Genomic DNA, 19,561 nt, shown 5'->3' with positions numbered 1-19,561 from the left:
AAAAAGTTATTCCATCTTTTGTATCTTAATGCAATAAAACTGCCTTTTAGCAGTATATTGTCAATTTTTTTTCTTCCAACCCATGTCTTTCATTAGTACATCTTTTCAATCATCTGACTTTGTATTACCCAGGGAAGAGTCAAGATAGAAATCATCACCCAACTATAAGAAATTTCTATAGCTTGACTCATTTTCAGGGGTAATACTTACCAGGCTTCTTCCCTGCTCTGTCGGTCCACCTCTTTTTGGGTAGACATCTCAAGGAGTAGGAGGAAGAGGAGTTACATATAAACAGGTAATTTGGCAGTGGTCAATTCTGTCCATGCCCTTAGAGAGGGGGATTCTCACCTGGTAAGCATTACCCGTGAATATAAGGATTTCTTGTATTTGGGTGTTATTTTCTAACTATTATGAACCTTTACACAGGTTCTTTAAGATTATTAACTTTACTATTCATCTGCAGGTAGATTTTCCACAGCAAGACATAGTTTTGAGCTTTGCATTCTTGTTTGTGCTCCTCATGTGATTTTGTATCATGGGATGATTTTAAGACCTCCCCATTTATTTGTTATGTTATGGTCTCTTAGTATATTTCTTTCATGTAATTGGCAAGAGTCCATGAGCTAGTGATGTATGGGATATACAATCCTACCAGGAGGGGCAAAGTTTCCCAAACCTCAAAATGCCTATAAATACACACCTCACCACACCCACAATTCAGTTTTACAAACTTTGCCTCCTATGGAGGTTGTGAAGTAAGTTTGTTCTAAGATTTCTACGTTGATGTGCGCGTCTCAGCTTTTTTGAAGCCCGATTCCTCTCAGAGTACAGTGAATGTCAGAGGGATGTGAAGGGAGTATCACCTATTGAATGCAATGGCTTTCCTCACGTGGATCTATTTCATAGGTTCTTTGTTATCAGTGGTAGAGATTCATCTCCTACCTCCCTTTTCAGATCAGCGATATACTCTCATATTCCATTACCTCTACTGATAACCGTTTCAGTACTGGTTTGGCTATCTGCTATATGTGGATGGGTGTCTTTTGGTAAGTATGTTTTTATTACTTAAGACACTCTCAGCTATGGTTTGGTACTTTATGTATTTATGTAAAGTTCTAAATATATGTATTGTACTTATATTTGCCATGATTCAGGTTTTCAGTATATTTCCTTTTGCAGACTGTCAGTTTCATATCTGGGAAATGCTTTTTTATGAAAATTTATTTCTTACCTGGGGTATAGTCTCTTTTTCAAATTGACTGTCTTTTAAATTCGTGGGCAGAATTAGGCTTGCGAGAGCGCAAAATGCCAAAGTTTATTGCGTCATTCTTGGCGCAAGATTTTTTGGCACAAAGTTACATTCATTGACGCAAATTCGTCATTTCCGGCGTCTTAGCTGACGCCGAGTCCTTCACAAGGTTGCGTCATCTGTTTGTTGTACGTCATACTTGGCGCCAAATATTTTCATTATTTAAGACCCCATTTTTATTTGCCTCTTGCCTTTTTTCTATGTCAAAGGGCTATGCTTTTAGCATTTTTTCCCATTCCTGAAACGGCCATATAAGGAAATTGATCATTTTGCTTTATATGTTGTTTTTTCTCTTACATTTGCAAGATGTCTTAATCTGATCCTGTCTCGGAATTCACTGTTTGATCCCAGCTGCCTAATAAAAGTTCTACCAAAGCTAAGTGCATTTGTTGTAAACTTGTGGAGATTATACCTCCACCTGTGGTTTGTAATAGTTGTCATGATAAACTTTTACGTGCAGAAAATGTATCAGTAGTAGTTCATTACCTGTTGCTGTTCCCTCATCATCTAATGTACAAGATATACCTGTAAATTTAAAAGAATTTATTTCTGATTCTATTCAGAAGGCTATGTCTGCCAACCCGCCTTCTAATAAATGTAAAAGGTCTTTTAAAACTTCTCATAGAGTTGATGAGATTTCAAATGACTGGCAACATCCTGATTTATCCTTCTCTGATGGGGATCTATCTGATTCAGAAGATCCTGCCTCAGATATTGACACTGACAAATCCTCTTATTTATTTAAACTGGAGTATATTCATTCTTTATTAAAATAAGTGTTGATTGCATTGGATATGGAGGAAACTAGTCCTCTTGATATTAAAACTAGTCAACTTTTAAATTCTGTTCATAAACCTCCTGTGGTTATTCCAAAGGTTTTTCCAGTTCCTAATGCTATTTCTGATATGATTTCTAAAGAATGGACTAGGCCTGGTACTTCTTTTATTCCTTCTTCAAGGTTTAAAAAATTGTATCCGTTGCCAGCAGTTAGATTGGGGTTTTGGGAAAAGATCCCCAAAGTTGATGGGGCTATCTCCACTCTTGCTAAACGTACTACTATTCCAACGGAAGATAGTACTTCTTTTAAAGATCCTTTAGATAGGAAAATTAGGAAAAAAGAGGGCGCCACATAGCGTGATACTGTTGTTACAGGCTCAGAGAGACAAAGTATTCAGAAAGGCTTACCGAAAAGCTCTGCACCGTTCTGTGACCGGTGCTATCAGGCAGACTAACACTCTCAGTGGTTAGCACACTGGGTGGCCTCAGGTGTAATGCAGGCAGGTGGATCTCAGCGTTGCTTGATTGAAGTGACTCCACGGCTGTGCAGCACGTATACTGCGGATTCCAGTGGGTATTAGAATAAAAAACCTCTCCAGGTTAGATAAATGAAAGTATGGGACAACTTCCGTATAATAAAGTTAAAATCTTTAATCCATACAAGATTTGCTACGCGTTTCTAGACCGATGGTCTTTTCCTCAGGCATAAAAACAAATGGATACAATTACAAACAAATTGAAACCTTAAATAAAGGTAAATTTAAAAACGGAAGTTGTCATAGTTTCGAAAAGAGACCAATCCTGACACAGTGGACCTTGTGAATTTGATCAGCATTAATTGTGAACTCACTGTTGTGGTGAATGTGTGTCATAATATCACTAATATATATCCTAATTTTCAGAAATCTTCACTCCAAGAACCAGAGGAGCTTAGCCGCTTACACCGCTTGGTTTCACAATTTTGCCAAAATTTGGCCGACTTCATAGGAGCCATTTAGCCCGACTTTACAGGAGCCATATGGTTTGTGGTCAATTTCATAATTTCGTTAGTTTGATCCACTTAGCGCACCCCGCTCTCAGGTTCCCCTCGGGGTTCCTGGTTTGACTTTCAGTCCTTTAGATAGGAAACTTGAATATTATCTAAGGAAGGCTTATTTATATTCAGGTCATCTTCTTAGGCCTGCAATTTCTTTGGCTGATGTTTCAGCTGCTTCAACTTTTTGGTTGGAAACTTTAGGGCAACAAGTATCAGATCATGATTTGTCAAGCATTGTTAAGTTGATTCAACATGCTAATAATTTCATTTGTGATTCCATTTTTGATGATATGAAAATTGATGTTCGATATATGTCTTTAGCTATTTTAGCTAGAAGAGCTCTGTGGCTCAAATCTTGGAATGCTGATATGACTTCTAAATCCAGATTGCTTTCTCTTTCTTTCCAAGGTAATAAATTATTTGGTTCTCAGTTGGATTCAATCATTTCAACTGTCACTGGGGGGAAGGGAGTTTTTTTGCCTCAGGATAAAAAACCTAAAGGTATGGAGAGGCTGCTCCACAAAGGGCCAATACCTGCATATGTGGTGGGAGTGCGAAAGAATTAAACCATTCTGGCAAGAGATAGAAACCTTTTACAAGCAAATACTGACCGACGATTTCAGACTTACAATTAGAACAGCCTTGCTTAATGACCTCCCCTCTTTTCCCTGTAAGTTGAGACTCCAATTATTACAAATAGGTATCACTAGTGCTAAACTAATTATAGCACGACATTGGAAAACACAATATACACCAACACTGCGAGAGTGGATTAGCGAGGTTTCAGAAATACTAGTACTTGAAGAATACGGATTCTTTAAAAGGAAACAAATTGGTAGACTGGCAGACATTAAATTCATTTGGGAAGAAAACACTCCACGACAGACTTTAACGCCTCTGACCGACACTTAACGGATCTCCCCCCCCCTCCCCTCCTTTTTCTTTCCCTATCTCTTACCTTTCCTTTCCCCTCTATCTTTTCTTATTCCTTCTCCTCTTCTTGAGGGACAGGTGGGTCCCTTGTCTTAGTTGAGATTTATATGTTTTGATGTCATTTATAGAACTTACAATCTTACAGCAGAACTGTGAATTTAAACATGGACATCATCCACATCGACACGCTGGGAGATAACTAAAAATTGCCATTTCTGTTATATTGCGATAATCCCTTGTCATTTTCGTTATGTTTGTATATATAATATGGATGATAATAAAGCTCTTTTGAGAAAAAAAAAACCTAAAGGTAAATCTAAAGCTTCTAGCTGTTTTCGTTCCTTTCGACATAAGGAACAGAAATCAAATCCTTCACCAAAGAAATCTGTTTCCAATTGGAAGCCTTCCTCAAATTGGAATAAATCCAAGCCTTTTAAGAGATCAAAGCCAGCCCCTAAGTCTGCATGAAGGTGCGGCCCTCATTCCAGCTCAGCTGGTAGGGGGCAGATTAAAATTCTTCAAAGATATTTGGATCAGTTCGGTCCAAAATCATTGGATTCAGAGTATTGTCTCTCAGGGGTACATATAATTCTCTCACGCATTCCAGCAAACCCAGTAAAGGCTCAGGCTTTCCTGAAGTGTATTTCAGACCTGGAGTTATCTGGGGTAATCATGCCAGTTCCGTTTCAGGAACAGGGCCTGGGGTTTTATTCAAATCTATTCATTGTCCCAAAGAAAGAAAAGTAATTCAGACCAGTTTTGGATCTAAAGAATTTGAATCGATATGTAAGAGTACCAACTTTCAAGATGGTGACTATAAGGACTATTCTGCCTTTTGTTCAGCAAGGGCATTATATGTCCACAATAAACTTACAGGATGCATATCTTCATATTCCGATTCATCCAGATCACTATCCGTTCCTGTGATTCTATTTTCTAGATAAGCATTACCAATTTGTTGCTCTTCCTGTTGGTCTAGCAACAGCTCCAAGAATCTTTTCAAAGGTTCTCGGTGCCCTACTCTCTGTAATCAGAGAGTGGTATTGCGGTGTTTCCTTATTTGGACGATATCTTGGTACTCGCTCAGTCTTTACGTTCTGCAGAATCTCACGTGAATCAACTAGTGTTGTTTCTTCAAAGACATGGTTGGAGGATCGATTTACCAAAAAGTTCTTTGATTCCTCAGTCAAAGGTAACCTTTTTAGGTTTCCAGATAGATTGTGTCTATGACTCTGTCTCTAACAGACAAGCGACGTTTGAAATTGGTTGCAGCCTGTCTGAACCTTCAGTCTCAGTCATTCCCTTCAGTAGCTATGTGCATGGAAGTTTTAGGGCCCATGACTGCAGCATCGTACACGATCCCCTTTGCTCATTTTCATTTTGTATGCTGAACCAATGGTTCAGGGATTATACAAGGATATCACAATTAATATCCTTAAATCCCAATGTTCGACTTTCTCTGACTTGGTGGTTAGATCACCATCATATAACTTTAGGGGCCTCTTTCGTTCGTCCAACCTGGACTGTGATCACAACAGATGCAAGTCTTTCAGGTTGGGGAGCTGTTTGGGGATCTCTGACAGCACAAGGTGTTTGGAAATCTCAAGAGGTGAGATTACCAATCAATATTTTGGCCTCTGTTGAAGAGAGAACCGTTCATTTGTTTTCAGACAGACAATATCACAACTGTGGCATATGTCATTCATCAGGGTTGGACTCACAGTCCTCAAGCTATGAAAGAAGTATCTCGGATACTTGTTTGGGCAGAATCCAGCTCCTGTCTAATTTCTGCGGTTCATATCCCAGGTATAGACAATTGGGAAGCGGATTATCTCAGTCGTCAGACTTTACATCCGGGAGAATGGTCTCTTCACCCAGATGTGTTTTCTCAAATTGTTCAGATGTGGGGGCTTCCAGAAATAGATCTGATAGCTTCTCATCCAAACAAGAAACTTCCCAGGTACCTGTCCAGGTCCAGGGATTCTCAGGCGGAAGCAGTGGATGCGTTGACACTTCCTTGGTGTAATCAACCTGCTTATGTTTTCCCGCCTCTAGTCCTTCTTTCAAGAGTAATCTCCAAAATCATCATGGAACTATCGTGTGCTGCTGGTGGCTCCAGCATGGCCTCACAGGTTTTGGTATGCGGATCTTGTTCATATGTCCAGTTGCCAACCTTGGCCACTTCCATTAAGGCCAGACCTTCTATCTCAAGGTCCGTTTTTCCATCAGGATCTCAAATCGTTAAATTTGAAGGTATGGAAATTGAACGCTTAGTGCTTAGTCATAGAGGTTTCTCTGACTAGGTGATTAATACTATGTTGCAGGCTCGTAAATCTGTTTCTAGAAAGATTTATTATCGAGTTTGGAAGACTTATATTTCATGGTGTTCTCATAAATTCTCCTGGCATTCTTTTAGAATTCCTAGAATTTTACAGTTTCTTCAAGATGGTTTTGTTAAAGGTTTGTCTGCAAGTTCAGTGAAAGGACAAATCTCTGCTCTTTCTGTTTTATTCCACAGGAAAATTGCTAAAGTTCCTGATATTCATTGTTTTGTACAGGCTTTGGTTCATATCAAGCCTGTCATTAAATCAATCTCTCCTCCTTGGAGTCTTAATTTGGTTTTGAAGGCTTTGCAGGCTCCTCCATTTGAAGCCTATGCATTCTCTGGACATTAAACTACTTTCCTGGAAAGTGTTGTTCCTTTTGGCCATCTCTTCTGCTAGAAGAGTTTCTGAATTATCCGCTCTCTCTTGTGAATCTCCTTTTCTGATTTTTCATCAGGATAAGGCAGTTTTGCAGACTTCATTTAAATTCTTACCTAAGGTTGTGAATTCTAACAACATTAATAGAGAAATTGTTGTCCCTTCTTTGTGTGCTAATCCTAAGAATTCTTTGGAGATATCTTTACATTCTTTGGATGTGGTGAGAGCTCTGAAATATTATGTTGAAGCCACTAAAGTTTTCAGGAAGACTTCTAGTCTATTAGTTTTCTTTTCTGGTTCCAGGAAAGTTCAGAAGGCTTCTGACGTTTCTTTGGCATTGTGGTTAAAGCTTTTGATTCATCAAGCTTATTTGAAGTCGGGTAAAGCCCCGCCTCAGAGAATTACAGCTCATTCTACTAGATCAGTCTCCACTTCATGGGCTTTTAAGAATGAAGCTTCAGTTGATCAGATTTGCAAAGCAGCATCTTGGTCTTCTTTGCATACATTTACTAAATTCTACCATTTTGATGTGTTTGCTTCTTCGGAAGCAGTTTTTAGTAGGAAAGTTCTTCGGTCAGCTGTTTCAGTTTGATTCTTTTGCTTATGATTTAAGTTTTTCTTTTTTGAGAATAAACTTCTATTTGGGTTGTGGATTTATTTTTTTCAGCAAAATTGCTTTTTTTATTTTGTCCCTCCCTCTCTAGTGACTCTTGCATGGAGTTCCACATCTTGGGTATTGCTATCCCATACGTCACTAGCTCATGGACTCTTGCCAATTACATGAAAGAAAACATGATTTATGTAAGAACTTACCTGATAAATTAATTTCTTTCATATTGGCAAGAGTTTGTGAGGCCCACCCTTTTTATGGTGGTTATGATTTTTTTTGTATAAAGCACATTTATTTCCAAATTTCTTTGTTGATGCTTTTTACTCCTTTCTTTAGCACCCCACTTCTTGGCTATTCGTTAAACTGAATTGTGGGTGTGGTGAGGGGTGTATTTATAGGCATTTTGAGGTTTGGAAACTTTGCCCCTCCTGGTAGGATTGTATATCCCATATGTCACTAGCTCATGGACTCTTGCCAATATGAAATGAATTTATCAGGTAAGTTCTTACATAAATTATGTTTTTTCCAGAGATTATCATGTCCTCATGAATTCCAAATCCAAAGGGCAACAAGAGACTCATCTACACAGACTGGTGTTGTCGGAGCTCTCTGTTGTTTTACTTTTGAAAGTTTTGACATAGATCCATGAGGCCCCAGACTCTGAGCATTTTCCCAGACCCACGTTGGGCGCTTTAACTATAAGGGAAACACACTCATTGTATGCTCATCATGCCTGCATATGTCATTATTTAACATGGGGCTTTCAATATGTTTTCTTTCTTGTTGTTTCTCACTTTAATTCTCTCCATTTTCTCTCTTGCTTTTGTTCTCTTTCTCTCCTTCTCTTTTTCTCTCTCAGTTTAACGCTTTTGTTTCTCTTTCACCTTTGTCCTCTCTGTCTTCTCTTTGTCTCACACTTTAACTTTCTCTTTAATTTCTCTCTCTCACTTTTGTTGTTCACTTTACTTAGTCTTATCAACATAAAGTAGTCCCTGAATTTGTCTGAATGTAGATATTTTTTTGTATCTTTCAAGACTTGTGTGCTTCTGTATTAATTCTACTGTATATCTTCCATTAGCAACTGATGTAGTTGTTGTTATGAGATATTGTATCATGTATCCTGGACTGTGTGTGTCAATTAAAGTGACCTAATACTCATATGCTAAATCACTTGAAAGTGATGTAACGTAACTGTAAAAAGCTGACAAGAAAATATCACCTGAGCATCTCTTTGTAAAAAAGGGAAGATATTTTACCTCAAAATGTCTTTAACTCACCTGAGTAAGTGCTCTGTAACTAGTTATACTTCATCAGCAAGTTGAAAAAACAAAAAACAATAACCAATTGGCATCAGCATCGCTGAGGTAATGTTTTGCCTTTTATTGTGATATCATGAGATTTCACAGTATACTTACTGAAAAGGAAAATAACATAACTGTGCCTGCACATAACAGATGCACACTCCCTTGCTAGTCCTGGGACAAGTATTGTGACTGGCTGCTTAAAGTCTATTTACAGTGGGTGTGAATACTTGAGGTAAAATTGTCTTCCTTTTTTAAATAGAGATGTTAAGGTGATATTTTCTAGTCGGCTTTTTACAGCTTTGCTCCATCACTTTCAAGTGCTTCAACATTCGGGTATCATGTCCCTTTAAACATAAGAAAAAATGTTTACAGCGAAAAAAGAGAACATGTGGATTTGTCTTCTGGATTGAGTTGTAATATAAGCTGCTCCTTGGATATTAGTATTATTGTTGGTGTAATTTTAATTGTAAAATGCATTTGACTCTTATCTTTTCATTCATACAGAAATCTTACTCTGCTCCTATTGGCATTGAATTTCAAAAACGATACGCAACTATAGTTCTAGATCTTGAGCAATTAAATAAGGACCTTAACAAAGTTCTCCATAAGGTCCAGCAGTACTGTTATGAGGTAAATTAATTATTGACCTGTAAATGAATTGTAAACCATATTTTATTCTCATTTTATTTTTATTTAAGCTTTTGTATATGTTTCAGTAACGTTACAACAATTGGGAAAAAACAAATAAAACAATTTAGTTCCAGTTTAAATGCTGGCACAGATTTCCTTTCAACAAAATACATTTGTACGTGGTTTAGGTTTACTGAAGACATTAAGCGGGAGATATACAGCACTATTGTTGTTAGATATGTACTGTTGTTCTTTGTCTTGTATCTCTTTCCTGCAATTTTCCCGCTGCCTCCAGATTGACTGAAGTGCATTTAGTGGAATTTAGAATCTTTAAACATGCTGCACAGTGATTAATATGCTCAGTTGCCATTTAAAGGGACGACCTACTTGAAAAATGTTGTTTAAAAAGATAGATAATGCCTTTATTACCCATTCCCCAGTTTTGCAACACATTTATATTAATATACTTTTTACCTCTGTGATTACCTTGTATCTAAGCTTCTACAGACTGCCCCTTATCTCACTGCTTTTGACAGACATGCAATTTAGCCAATCAGTGCTGACTCATAAATAACTCATCAGGAGTGAGCACAATGTTTACTATATGGCATGCATAAACTAGTGCTATCTAGCTGTAAAAAAAACTGTAAAAAATGCAAATAGCAAGAGAGCAAAGCAAATTTGATGCTAAAAGTAAATTGCCCTATCTGAATCAAGAAAGTTTAATTTCTCTTGTAAGGTGTATCCAGTCCACGGATCATCCATTACTTGTGGGATATTCTCATTCCCAACAGGAAGTTGCAAGAGGACACCCACAGCAGAGCTGTAATATAGCTCCTCCCCTAACTGTCATACCCAGTCATTCTCTTGCAACTCTCAACAAGCAAGGACGTTGTAGGAGAGAGTGGTTAAATATAGCTAGTTTATTTTCTTCAATCAAAAGTTTGTTATTTTTAATAATAATATAATAGTTGTGCTATTTTATCTCAGGCAGTAAATAGAAGAAGAATCTGCCTGAGGTTTCTATGATCTTAGCAGGTTGTAACTAAGATCCATTGCTGTTCTCACATATGTCTGAGGGGATTACACAGATGAGGTAACTTCAGCGAGAGAATGGCGTGCAGTTTATTCTGCTATCAGGTATATGCAGTTATAATTTTTTCTAGAGATGGAAAACACTAGAAAATGCTGCTGATACCGGATTAATGTAAGTTAAGCCTGAATACAGTGATTTAATAGCGACTGGTATCATGCTTACTCCCAGGGGTAATACCCTTATGATATTTACAATATAAAACGTTTGCTGGCATGTTTAATCGTTTTTATATATGCTTTGGTGATAAAACTTTATTGGGGTTTAGTTTTTTCCACATGGCTGGCTTAAATTTTGACTAGAAACAATTTCCACTGTTGTAGTATAAAAGTTACAGTTGGTGCAGTTAAAATTACAAACTGTGACATCCAGCTTCCCTCAAAGGCCCTATGAATGCTATAGGACATCTCTAAAGGGCCCAAAGGCTTTCCAAAGTCGTTTATTGGGGAAGGTAGGGCCACAGCTTGCTGTGGCAGTTGGTTGTGACTGTTAAAAAACGTCTATTTCGTTTTTTTGATCAGTTAGGGGTTAATCATCCATTTGCAAGTGGGTGCAATGCTCTGTTAGCCTATTATACACACTGTAAAAAATTTTGTTTGATTTACTGAATTTTTTCACTGTTTTTCAAATTCTGACAAAATTTGTTTCTCTTAAAGGCACAGTACCGTTTTTTATATTTGCTTGTTAACTTGATTTAAAGTGTTTTCCAAGCTTGCTAGTCTCATTGCTATTCTGTATAAACATGTCTGACATAGAAGAAACTCCTTGTTTATTATGTTTAAAAGCCATGGTGGAACCCCCTCTTAGAATGTGTACCAAATGTACTGATTTCATTTTATGCAATAAAGATAATTTTCTGTCTTTAAAAAATTTATCACCAGAGGAATCTGACGAGGGGGAAGTTATGCCGACTAACTTTCCCCACGTGTCAGACCCTTTGACTCCCGCTTAAGGGACTCACGCTCAAATGGCGCCAAGTACATCTAGGGCGCCCATAGCGTTTACTTTACAAGACATGGCGGCAGTCATGGATAATACACTGTCAGCGGTATTAGCCAGACTACCTGAACTTAGAGGTAAGCGAGATAGCTCTGGGGTGAGACAAAATGCAGAGCATACTGACGCTTTAAGAGCCATGTCTGATACTGCCTCACAATATGCAGAAGCTGAGGAAAGAGAGCTTCAGTCAGTGGGTGATGTTAATGACTCAGGAAAGATACCTGATTCTAATATTTCTACATTTAAATTTAAGCTTGAACACCTCCACGTGTTGCTTAGGGAGGTTTTAGCTGCTCTGAATGACTGTGATACAATTGCAGTGCCAGAGAAATTGTGTAGACTGGATAAATACTTTGCAGTGCCGGTGTGTACTGATGTTTTTCCAAATACCTAAAAGGTTTACAGAAATTATTAATAAGGAATGGGATAGACCAGGTGTGCCGTTCTCTTCCCCTCCTATTTTTAGAAAAATGTTTCCAATAGACGCCACCACACGGGACTTATGGCAGACAGTCCCTAAGGTGGAGGGAGCAGTTTCTACTCTAGTAAAGCGTACTACTATCCCTGTCGAGGACAGTTGTGTTTTTTTAGATCCAATGGATAAAAAATTAGAGGTTACCTTATGAAAATATTTATTCAACAAGGTTTTATCCTACAGCCCCTTGCATGCATTGCCCCTGTTGCTGCTGCGGCGTACTGGTTTGAGTCTCTGGAAGAGGCTTTACAGGTAGCGACTCCATTGGATGACATACTTGGCAAATTTAGAGCACTTAAGCTAGCCAATTCTTTTATTCTGATGCCATTGTTCATTTGACTAAACTAACGGCTAAGAATTCTGGTTTTGCTATACAGGCGCGCAGAGCGCTATGGCTTAGATCATGGTCAGCTGACGTGACTTCAAAATCTAAGCTACTTAACATTCCCTTCAAGGGGCAGACCCTATTCGGGCCTGGTTGAAGGAGATTATTGCTGATATCACTGGAGGAAAAGGTCATGCCCTTCCTCAGGACAGGTCCAAATCTAGGGCCAAACAGTCTAATTTTCGTGCCTTTCAAAACTTCAAGGCAGGTGCGGCATCAACTTCCTCTAATAATAAATAAGAGGGAACTTTTGCTCAATCCAAGATGGTCTGGAGACCAAACCTGACCTGGAAAGGTAAGCAGGTAAAAAAGCCTGCTGCTGCCTCTAAGACAGCATGAAGGAACGGCCCCCTATCCGGGAACGGATCTAGTAGGGGGCAGACTTTCACTCTTTGCCCAGGCGTGGGCAAGAGATGTTCAGGATCCCTGGGCGTTGGAAATTATATCCCAGGGATATCTTCTGGACTTCAAAGCTTCCCCCCCAAAAGGGAAATTTCACCTTTCACAATTATCTGCACACCAGATAAAGAGAGAGGCATTCTTACACTGTGTACGAGACCTCCTAGTTATGGGAGTGATCCATCCAGTTCCAAAGGAGGAACAGGGACAGGGTTTTTACTCAAATCTGTTTGTGGTTCCCAAAAAAGAGGGAACCTTCAGACCAATTTTGGATCTAAAGATCTTAAACAAATTCCTCAGAGTTCCATCATTCAAGATGGAAACTATTCGTACCATCCTACCACTGATCCAGGAGGGTCAATATATGACTACAGTGGATCTAAAGGATGCTTATCTTCACATTCCGATACACAAAGATCATCATCGGTTTCTCAGGTTTGCCTTTCAAGACAGGCATTACCAGTTGTAGCTCTTCCCTTGGGATTAGCTACAGCCCCAAGAATCTTTACAAAGGTTCTAGGGTCGCCTATGGCGGTCCTAAGGCCGCGGGGCATAGCAGTAGCCCCTTATTTAGACGACATCCTGATACAGGCGTCAAACTTCCAAATTGCCAAGTCTCATACGGACGTAGTACTGGCATTTCTGTGGTCGCATTGGTGGAAAGTGAACGAGGAAAAGAGTTCTCTATCCCCACTCACAAGAGTTTCCTTTCTAGGGACTCTGATAGATTCTGTAGAAATGAAAATTCACCTGACGGAGTCCAGGTTATCAAAGCTTCTAAATTCCTGCCGGGTTCTTCATTCCATTCCGCGCCCTTCGGTGGTTCAGTGTATGGAAGTAATCGGCTTAATGGTAGCGGCAATGGACATAGTGCCGTTTGCACGCTTACATCTCAGACCGCTGCAACTATGCATGCTCAGTCAGTGGAACGGGGATTACACAGATTTGTCCCCTCAACTGAATCTGGACCAAGAGACCAGGGATTCTCTTCTCTGGTGGCTATCTCCGGTCCATCTGTCCAAAGGAATGACCTTTCGCAGGCCAGATTGGACAATTGTTACGACAGATGCCAGCCTTCTAGGTTGGGGTGCAGTCTGGAACTCCCTGAAGGCTCAGGGATCGTGGACTCAGGAGGAGTCTCTCTTTCCATTAAATATTCTGGAACTAAGAGCGATATTCAAGGCTCTTCAGGCTTGGCCTCAGTTAGCAACTCTGAGGTACATCAGATTTCAGTCGGACAACATCACGACTGTAGCTTACATCAACCATCAAGGGGGAACGAGAAGTTCCCTAGAGATGTTAGAAGTTTCAAAAATAATTCGCTGGGCAGAGATTCACTCTTGCCACCTATCAGCTATCCATATCCCAGGTCTAGAGCACTGGGAGGCGGATTTTCTAAGTCGTCAGACTTTTCATCCGGGAGAGTGGGAACTCCATCCGGAGGTATTTGCACAACTGATTCATTGTTGGGGCAAACCAGAACTGGATCTCATGGCGTCTCGCCAGAACGCCAAGCTTCCGTGTTACGGATCCAGGTCCAGGGATCCCAAGGCGACACTGATAGATGCTCTAGCAGCGCCCTGGTCTTTCAACCTGGCTTATGTGTTTCCACCGTTTCCTCTGCTCCCTCGACTGATTGCCAAGATCAAGCAGGAGAGAGCATCGGTGATTCTGATAGCACCTGCGTGGCCACGCAGGACCTGGTATGCAGATCTAGTGGACATGTCATCCTTTCCACCATGGTCTCTGCCTCTGAAACAGGACCTTCTACTTCAGGGTCCTTTCAACCATCCAAATCTAATTTCTCTGAGGCTGACTGCCTGGAGATTGAACGCTTGATTTTATCAAAGCGTGGCTTCTCCGAGTCAGTTATTGATACCTTAAGACAAGCACGAAAGCCTGTCACCAGGAAAATTTACCATAAGGTATGGCGTAGATATCTTTATTGGTGTGAATCCAAGGGTTACTCATGGAGTAAGGTCAGGATTGCTAGGATATTATCTTTTCTCCAAGAAGGTTTGGAAAAAGGATTGTCAGCTAGTTAAGCGTCTGGCAGATGTTCCAGACGTTCAGGCATTTTGTCAGGCTTTAGTTAGAATCAAGCCTGTGTTTAAACCTGTTACTCCACCATGGAGCTTAAACTTGGTTCTTAAGGTTCTTCAAGGAGTTCCGTTTGAACCTCTTCATTCCATAGATATCAAGCTTTTATCTTGGAAAGTTCTTTTTTGGTAGCTATTTCCTCGGCTCGTAGAGTCTCTGAGCTATCTGCCTTACAATGTGATTCTCCTTATCTGATTTTTCATACGGATAAGGTAGTCCTGCGTACCAAACCTGGGTTCTTACCTAAGGTGGTATCTAACAAGAATATCAATCAAGAGATTGTTGTTCCATCCTTGTGTTACACAATCTGGACATGGTCCGTGCTTTAAAGTTTTACTTACAAGCTACTAAAGATTTTTGTCAAACATCTGCTTTGTTTGTTGTCTACTCTGGCCAGAGGAGAGGTCAAAAGGCTTCGGCAACCTCTTTTTCTTTTTGACTAAGAAGCTTAATCCGCTTAGCCTATGAGACTGCTGGACAGCAGCCTCCTGAAAGGATTACAGCTCATTCCACTAGAGCTGTGGCTTCCACTTGGGCCTTTAAAAATGAGGCTTCTTTTGATCAGATTTGCAAGGCGACGACTTGGTCTTCGCTTCATATTTTTTCAAAATTTTATAAATTTGATACTTTTGCTTCTTCGGAGGCTATATTTGGGGGAGAGGTTTTACGGGCAGTGGTTCCTTCCATTTAAGTTCCTGCCTTTTCCCTCCCTTCATCCGTGTACTTTAGCTTTGGTATTGGTATCCCACAAGTAATGGATGATCCGTGGACTGGATACACCTTACAAGAGAAAACACAATTTATGCTTACCTGATAAATTTCTTTCTCTTGTGGTGTATTCAGTCCATGGCCCGCCCTGTCATTTTAAGGCAGGTAATTTTTAAATTTAAACTACAGTAACCACTGCACCCTATGGCTCCTCCTTTCTCAGCTTGTTTACGGTCGAATGACTGGCTATGACAGTTAGGGGAGCAGCTATATTACAGCTCTGCTGTGGGTGTCCTCTTGCAACTTCCTGTTGGGAATGAGAATATCCCACAAGTAATGGATGATCCGTGGACTGGATACACCACAAGAGAAAGAAATTTATCAGGTAAGCATAAATTGTGTTTTTGACTAGGCTGTCCCTTTAACTCTCCCTAACTTACTACAGAAAAGTGGCTTTTCAAGGGTGTGTTCCTGGACAGCCACACAATTTAAATTTTGCTAACAAAATGATAGTTTGAAATTATTTTAAAACATTTTGTATGTGATATTTTATGGTAGTTATTCATTTTAACTGCATATAGTTAAAAAAAAATACTTAATGTCCCTTTAAGTGTAGATAACATGCCAGTTATTGATTCGTATGTTGCTTATATATATGTTTCATGATGGTTTGTGTCTATTTTGTATGAAAGGAACAAAGTAGTTTAAAACAGCCTTGCTTTTTCTTCAGCTTGCTCCAGACCAGGGACTACAGCCTGCAAACCAGCCAACTGATATGAGACGTCGGTGTGAGGAAGAAGCTCAGGAGATGGTCCGTCATGCGAACATAGCCCCTACTGGACAGCCATGTGTACAGGATGAAAGTCTGACAGATTTAATTTCAAAGCTAACTGCTATCCTGTTACAGATTAAAGTAAGATGCACATATGTATGATACATTGTTTATTCTAGTAAAGTCGCAGATGTCATATTTGTACACTGGTAGCCTGCCAGAAACCAGTGGAGCTGAACAGTTCATTTGTTATGCTTACCTTTAATAGAAGGAGTAAATACATTTATTGTGCATATAAACTGTACCATCTTTACACTCTATACACACATGAATTTCAAATAAGCAGTAGATTTTTTCTGATAGATTTATTTTTTCTCCCATTTTCTGGCTCCTGTGTCATGTGACAGACATCAGCCAATCACAGACTAGTATCAATCACAGACTAGTATGCGTACACCCTGTGAGATTGTGCACATGCTCAGTACGATCTTGTTCATCAGAAAGTGTGAATATAAAAAGACACTGTAAAATTTGATAATGGAAGTAAATTAGAAAGTGTCTTAAAACTGTGTTTTCTATCTGAATCATAAAAGTATATTTTGACTTGAGTGTCCCTTAAATTTATATATCTTCTCCCTTCTTGCTTTATATCCTCCCAATTCAAAGGGAATTAGTTGAGCACAAGAATGTGTGCCATAAACAACCAACATAGCATCCAATTAAAAAAACAATAATGTTATATGGTATAACACATTTGTAGTAGCCCTTAAATTATTTCGCTCTTCAACAGTATTTTGTTCATTTTCATGTAGTGAAAACAAAAGTATGGGAAAATAGATGAACATAATCCATTTACTGAGCTCTAAATCTATGATAAGCAACCTCCTAGGTTTTAGTTTATCACTGATGTAATCCCTTAATAATAACAGACACAAGTTTTTGTACAAATATTTAACCCTTTCCTACCCTTAGGACGGCATGTACTGAAGCCAAAGGTGCTTCGTGTATGGGATTGCGGGCTGGAGGGCGTGCCTAGCGTCAAAGGCACTCCCCCCAGACGCGTTGCCATTATTGAAATCACACGATCTCTTGAACAATCCTGTGATTTCACTTTTTAACTTCTTTGTTTATATCGGAATTTTGTTCCAATGTAGACAAATAAGTCCGGGCGGGATAGGATTAAAATACATAAAGCTTCAGTGTGTGAACTAGTGTCATGGTTTATGTAAGATGTTGATGTAAAAAAAATCTAGCAAAGTTAAGCACACTTAGGACAAATATGTTTGATACTTTGTGTTAAATTGCATTTAATGTTTAAAAATGTAATATTACATTTCATGCTAATGGTTATAAAGCTAATTACATTTTTTCTCTTACAGTGCCTTGCAGAGGTGGGCGATCTGAATTCTTTTGAGTTCAAATCTTTAACAGACTCAATTAATGATATTAAAAGTTCAATAAACCCTACAAACATCAGGTACGTATGTGTCTCTCTCTCTCTCTCTCTCTCTCTCTCTCTATATATATATATATATATATATATATATATATATATATATATATATATATATATATATATATATATATATATATATATATATTTTCCTTTTTTTTTTCTTATTTTGAGAAAAAGTACAGAACTAGCTCCAATTTGTTTACAGGCCAAGGAATGTGTTCTTTAACCCAAATCAACTTAGATCTACATCATGAGGTGCAAAGCCCAGCATACCGCATAATGTAGACCTACGTCAGACATTTAGCAAGCCCAAGCAATGACATGCTGTTTTTGGGCTGCAGGCATCTGCCTTCATATGGTAACAAGGCACGCTCAGTGCTGCTTTACCATATGAAGCCATTTTGCCTGATCATTAGAGACAACAAGGGGTAGCCGGACCCTACACTACATTAAATAAGTTTGAGAGGGAGGGATGGGTAGTTACACTACAGAAAAAAAAGAAATTAAAGGGGGGAGGGATCCCTACATAACTATTTTGGGGATCCCTATACTACAGAAAAAATTATTAATAAATTAAATTAAAATACCTATAAACTGGGTACTGGCAGACAGATACCAGTACCAAAGATGACTGCTACTTGTTGGAGGGGAAGGGTTAGACAGCTGTTTGTGAGGGATCAGGGAGGTGGGAGCCCAAAACTGCATACTGGCAGACTGTCTGCCAGTACCTAAGATTATGATGAGGAGTGGGGTGGTGGTGGAGAGAGCTGTTTGGGAGGAATCGGGTAGAGATCAGGGAGGTTGGAGGGTAATCCCTATACTACAATAGTATTACCCTTACCAGCTAACTGATTAACCCATTCACTGCCAGGAATTTGACTTGGGGTGCACCACTGCAATTAAACCACACTCTCTTCATTTCAAAATTACTGTGGTTTAGGTAGAGAAAGTGACTAATTGCTTAAAGGGACAGTAAACACCTTGATATTTTTAAATAAAATGTTTAGTTTTGCACAATGAAATAACTTTGCAATATATTTTCCTTATTTATTTTGCCCCTTTTCATGTAATTTAGCTCTGAAAATTTAGCAGTTTCTACTCCTCAGAACATGAAAAGCAGCCTTCTGACTTCTCAAGGCTAATCCTACTACATATCTTTCACTAATTGGTTTTAACTAATAACTGCAAAACAAAGTACTTTTATACTAACATTATGACTGACTAGCCTTGTTGTCTGCAGCTTAAAGCCCAGATTGGCCCCTCCAAATAAGGAAAATGGTGGTTAGAGCTTGACTATTGAAAAAATAATTGCAGTAAAAAGCATGTTAATTTCTCTTTTTAAGTGTATCCAGTCCACGGATCATCCATTACTTGTGGGATATTCTCCTTCCCAACAGGAAGTTGCAAGAGGATCACCCACAGCAGAGCTGCTATATAGCTCCTCCCCTCACTGCCATATCCAGTCATTCTCTTGCAACTCTCAACTAAGATGGATGTCGTAAGAGGACTGTGGTGTTTTATACTTAGTTTATTTCTTCAATCAAAACTTTATTTTTAAATGGTACCGGAGTGTACTGTTTATCTCAGGCAGTATTTAGAAGAAGAATCTGCCTGCGTTTTCTATGATCTTAGCAGAAGTAACTAAGATCCTTTGCTGTTCTCTGAGGAGTGAGGTAACTTCAGAGGGGGAATAGCGTGCAGGTTTTCCTGTAATAAGGTATGTGCAGTTAAAATATTTTTCTAGGGATGGAATTTGCTAGAAAATGCTGCTGATACCGAAGTAATGTAAGTAAAGCCTTAAATGCAGTGATAGCGACTGGTATCAGGCTTATTAATAGAGATACATACTCTTATAAAAGTGTATTTTAAAACG

The 19,561-nt window shown here is 39.1% G+C and overlaps 1 protein-coding gene across 1 annotated transcript in view; it reads left to right on the top strand.

Moving 5' to 3' along the window:
• Window positions 1-19,561, top strand: part of LIN9 (lin-9 DREAM MuvB core complex component) — a 257,886-nt gene that overhangs the window by 188,661 nt on the left and 49,664 nt on the right. The window contains exons 12-14 of the mRNA XM_053712795.1: window positions 9,176-9,301; window positions 16,191-16,373; window positions 17,612-17,709. Coding sequence (XP_053568770.1) covers window positions 9,176-9,301; window positions 16,191-16,373; window positions 17,612-17,709 — 407 coding nt within the window. The remainder of the gene's footprint in view (window positions 1-9,175; window positions 9,302-16,190; window positions 16,374-17,611; window positions 17,710-19,561) is intronic.

The sequence above is a fragment of the Bombina bombina genome, chromosome 4 (genome assembly GCF_027579735.1).
Source record: "Bombina bombina isolate aBomBom1 chromosome 4, aBomBom1.pri, whole genome shotgun sequence".
In the NCBI taxonomy this organism is placed as follows: Eukaryota; Metazoa; Chordata; class Amphibia; order Anura; family Bombinatoridae; genus Bombina; species Bombina bombina.
This window is presented reverse-complemented; position numbering and strand designations above follow the sequence as displayed.